We start from the raw sequence: 4466 nt of genomic DNA, 5'->3' as shown, positions 1-4466 counted from the left end.
TAATTTATTGTTTCTTATATATATATATATATAATTAACTATGATAATGAGAAGAAGACGAAATTTGAATACAAAAGCTCCAGGTTTAAAGAAGAAAGGAATTGTGAAATTGTAGATTTAATTACCTTTTCAATAAATACATTAAACTTGGGAATATTTGTGCACTTCTTACAATTTTCATTCAGGAATACTGATAGTAATATCCTATAAGCAAACACATTATTACAAAAAACTATCCTAGTGTATTCAGCGGGAAATTTTTTAACTTGTAAAAAATATATCCCAAATTCCCAATCACCTTATAAAATTTTGTAATTTCTTTTTTGTTATATGTAGAAATTAAACTTATACTTCTATTTTTGGGTCAGAACTCAGAAATATCTTGTACACTTGAGTTCATTAATTTTCATATAATTAGAAGTAAAAATATCTAAGCAGCCATTGATGCTGACAACGATAACAACATCACTCTCTTCCCTCAAAACAGAGATAACCTTATCAAAGCCATTATGGCATTATCCAAATTGGAACCCCAAAGAGACACACATATGCTTGAAACAACACTGCCATTGCTAAACCTCCATTCATGAACCAACAACGGAAACCAACTTCAAAGTTTTCATTTTCCATATACAAAGTTTTCCAACTCAAATCCAACAAAAACAGAACAGAACAAAAGGAAAGTATCTTCAAATTCTGAGTTCATTGATGCTTGTGTGTGCTTCTTCTTCTTCTTCTTGTCCTTCACATCAACCATGGTCCTCTTCCATTCCCACACTCAACTTGCTCCCAAAATGCACAACCTCACAACACGTGAAACAACTTCATGCACGAATCACAACAACGGGTCTCATAAGAAACACTTCTTTCACCACAAAGCTGGTTCTCACATTCATCTCTTCACCTCACGCGCCACTCGTGGAGTTTGCACGTTATGTGTTCTTCAAGCACCATGCAACACAGGACCAACATGGCGATGACTCTTTTCTCTGGAACGCTGTTATAAGGTCTTATTCCCATGGTGGGCGTGACCCAAGGGGTGCTTTGGTTGTGCTCTGTTTCATGCATGACAATGGGGTCAATTTGGACAAGTACTCGTTTTCACTTGCTCTCAAGGCTTGTTCCCAAGTAGGTTTGTTGAAGGAAGCAATGCAAGTTTATGGGTTGTTGTCAAAAACGTATCTTTGTTCTGATGTGTTCTTGCAAAATTGCTTGGTTGGATTGTTTGTGAAGTGTGGCTGTGTTGAGCTTGCGCGCCAAGTGTTTGATAGAATGTCTGAACGAGACGCTGTTTCTTATAACTCCATGATTGATGGGTATGTGAAGTGTGGGGCGGTTGAAAAGGCACGTGAGTTGTTTGATGGAATGCTATTAGATGAGAGGAACCTGATTACTTGGAATTCAATGATTGGAGGATATGTAAGGTGCGGGGATGGGTTGGATATTGCTTGGAGTATGTTTGATGAAATGCCTGAGAAAGACTTGGTTTCATGGAACACTATGATTGGTGGGTGCGTGAAGCATGCGAAAATGGAGGATGCTCAAGCATTGTTTGATGAGATGCCTGAGAGAGATTCCGTCAGTTGGGTTACTATGATCGATGGTTATGCGAAATCGGGTAATGTTGCTGCTGCAAGGAGCTTGTTTGATGAGATGCCAAGTAAAGGTGTTATTTCTTGTAACTCCATGATGGCTGGCTATGTTCAGAACGGTTATTGCATTGAGGCTTTGAAGCTGTTTCATGATATGAGAAGGGCAACAAACATGTTACCTGATGATACCACTTTGTTAATTGTTCTTACAGCAATTGCACAGTCAGGGCAAGTTGAATTTGGAACTGCAATACACCGATATATAATAGACAATGGGCACTCTCTAATTGGTAAACTCGGGGTTGCGCTGATTGACATGTACTCAAAGTGTGGCAGCATAGAGGAAGCTATCTCAGTATTTGAGAACATTGAAAGAAAATGCGTAGATCATTGGAATGCTTTGATTGGTGGGTTAGCGATACATGGAATGGGCGAAATGGCATTCGAGTTTTTCATGGAGATGGAAAGGCTTTCTATTACACCCGACAGTATCACATTCATCGGATTGTTGAGTGCTTGTGGACATGCTGGCATGTTGAAGGAAGGACTAATATGTTTTGAGCTTATGCAGAAAGTGTATAATCTTGAACCTAGAGTGCAACATTATGGATGTATAGTTGACATGTTTAGCCGTGCAGGGAAAGTTGAACAAGCGAAGCAATTCATTGAGATGATGCCAATTGAACCAAATGATGTAATTTGGAAGACTTTGATCAGTGCTTGTCAAAATCATCAGAATTTCTCAATAGGTGAGCCTGTAGCTAAGCAATTGGTTCAGCTAAGTTCATGTACTCCAAGTTATGTGCTTTTATCTAATATTTATGCAAGTTTGGGCATGTGGGAAAATGTTAAAAGGGTTAGGACAGAGATGAAAGAAAAGAATTTGATAAAGGTTCCTGGTTGTAGTTGGATTGAACTAGAGGGATGTGTTCACCAGTTTTCTGTACATGATAGGACACACCATCAGGTTAGTGAGATTTATTCATTGTTAAGTAGTATGTAAGTTTCTAATTTGGAGCTAGTTCAATTTGGATATTGTATGTATGCCTTAGAGATTGACTTGTTGATAACACAAGATTAAGGGGTAAAATACTCATATACATAATAAAAGGACAAATCTGGTATTAGTCCAAGTACAATAATTGGGAAACAATTTAAAGAATCATGCTTATTGTGTTTTCATTCACATGTTGGAGTGTACTTCAGTGGTCTTAATATTCCCTTTTAAGAGCTTAGCGAGTCAATGGCTATCTAATATGTGCTTGAGTGGATTCAGCTACATAGTGGTTTTAAATCAGTTCATCGTCACAAAACAGTAAAACACTTAGAGGTAGTATATTTTAAAATGGATTTTCTTTCAATAATTCTATGTCTACAGTGCATACATTAAAAAATAAAATAAAATTATAGATGTAAAAATTAAGCAATAAAATTATATATAATGTCGATTAAAGTTGGGGCAATTGTCAAAAACATAATGGTACGACCCTTTCTATCAATTTAACAATCGTGTTTTGATGGGTGATTCCGTAAATTTTCTATAAGTGCTCTAGAGTCTAAAGTGTTTGTACTAATGGCTATGACGTTGGTGAGAAAATTAGTGCTGGATACTTGGATTTACCTAATTTTTTAAGTTAAAAAAAATTATCACAAAATTTTCAAAGATTTATTTGTACTTTTCTTTTTTATTAGAAATCTATACATCCATCGCAAATTTTTTATGACCTACTTATTCTATTACTAAAAAATTATATTCAAATGCACTAGCCAATATGCAAGAAATTACACACGAACTGAACACCAAAGCTAGTTCAGTAATTCTACAAGGCTACAACTACAACCAGTATAAAGTATAAACTACGCAGTTTACATGGAAAGCTATAAATCTTGGCGGAGATTTACATATAGTTTGTTTTCATACGAAATTGATAGAATAATTTAATAAATTTAATTAAATTATGAATTTTTGCAATAATTTTTTTTTGGCTTTTAGCCTAAAACTAAAACAAGAGGGAAGCCAATTAAAACATGGGCTTACTAAATATAATTTGAGGCTAATAGACAGTAACAAAGCCCATATTTAGAAGCCCGTGAATGGCCCAATAATAACCCAGCCGGGAATGCTCTGGTAGGGATGATAACGGGTAAGATACGGGATACTTTTCTGCTCTCCGTTTCTATCCTCAAATTTGTTTTTCAATTCTCATCTTTCGATTTATGCCGTGTGAAAATATTGTCTCCTATCTCTATTTCTTGTGAGCTTTCATTTTCTATTGATCTCATTTCTTATCTTTTTATATTGACTAGTGTAGAAATTGCGCTTCGCGCGAGTCATGTACATAATCTACTTTATTATATTTATAAATTATTTACTTACAAAAAGAGAGATTTTTAATTTTAATATTGGATTTATAATAGTATTTTTTAATAATATGTATATTTTGTCTGTTTTTTTCATACAGAAATCACAAATCGAAAAGTTCGATCTGTAAATTTTAATTTTTTAAAATGTTTAAAATGCAAAACCTATCTTTGAATTTGTGATTTTTAGAAAACTTATCCTCTGATTTGTGAATTTTAATTTTTTTTTTAATTTTTAAATCAACAAATCGGAGGTAACTATCTCCATATTAAATTAAAATACATCACTTTTCTATAACTGAGAATAATACAACAATAATTTTCATATAAAAAAAATTAGCCACAAAAAGATTATTACATATTTGTGAGAAAAATTAATTTACTTGGTATATAGATATATTAAGTAATATTCAATTTGATTACTTAATAATTTTTTTTAGTAACTTCTAATTTAAGATAGATAATACATACTTAATTGATAATTTTTAAAAGAAAGAGCATATATTTTAACAA

General features: G+C 33.6%; 1 protein-coding gene across 1 annotated transcript; it reads left to right on the top strand.

The window, feature by feature from the left end:
- On the top strand, positions 429 to 2780 carry LOC107625953 (pentatricopeptide repeat-containing protein At2g45350, chloroplastic). The gene has a single exon (XM_016328700.2). It carries the CDS (start codon positions 709 to 711, stop codon positions 2593 to 2595), a length of 1887 nt encoding a protein of 628 aa, XP_016184186.1. The 5' UTR covers positions 429 to 708; the 3' UTR covers positions 2596 to 2780.

This window comes from Arachis ipaensis, chromosome B02 (genome assembly GCF_000816755.2).
Source record: "Arachis ipaensis cultivar K30076 chromosome B02, Araip1.1, whole genome shotgun sequence".
NCBI classification, from domain to species: domain Eukaryota; kingdom Viridiplantae; phylum Streptophyta; class Magnoliopsida; order Fabales; family Fabaceae; genus Arachis; species Arachis ipaensis.
Note: the sequence above shows the minus strand (reverse complement) of the source record. Positions and strands in the feature narration are given on the sequence as shown.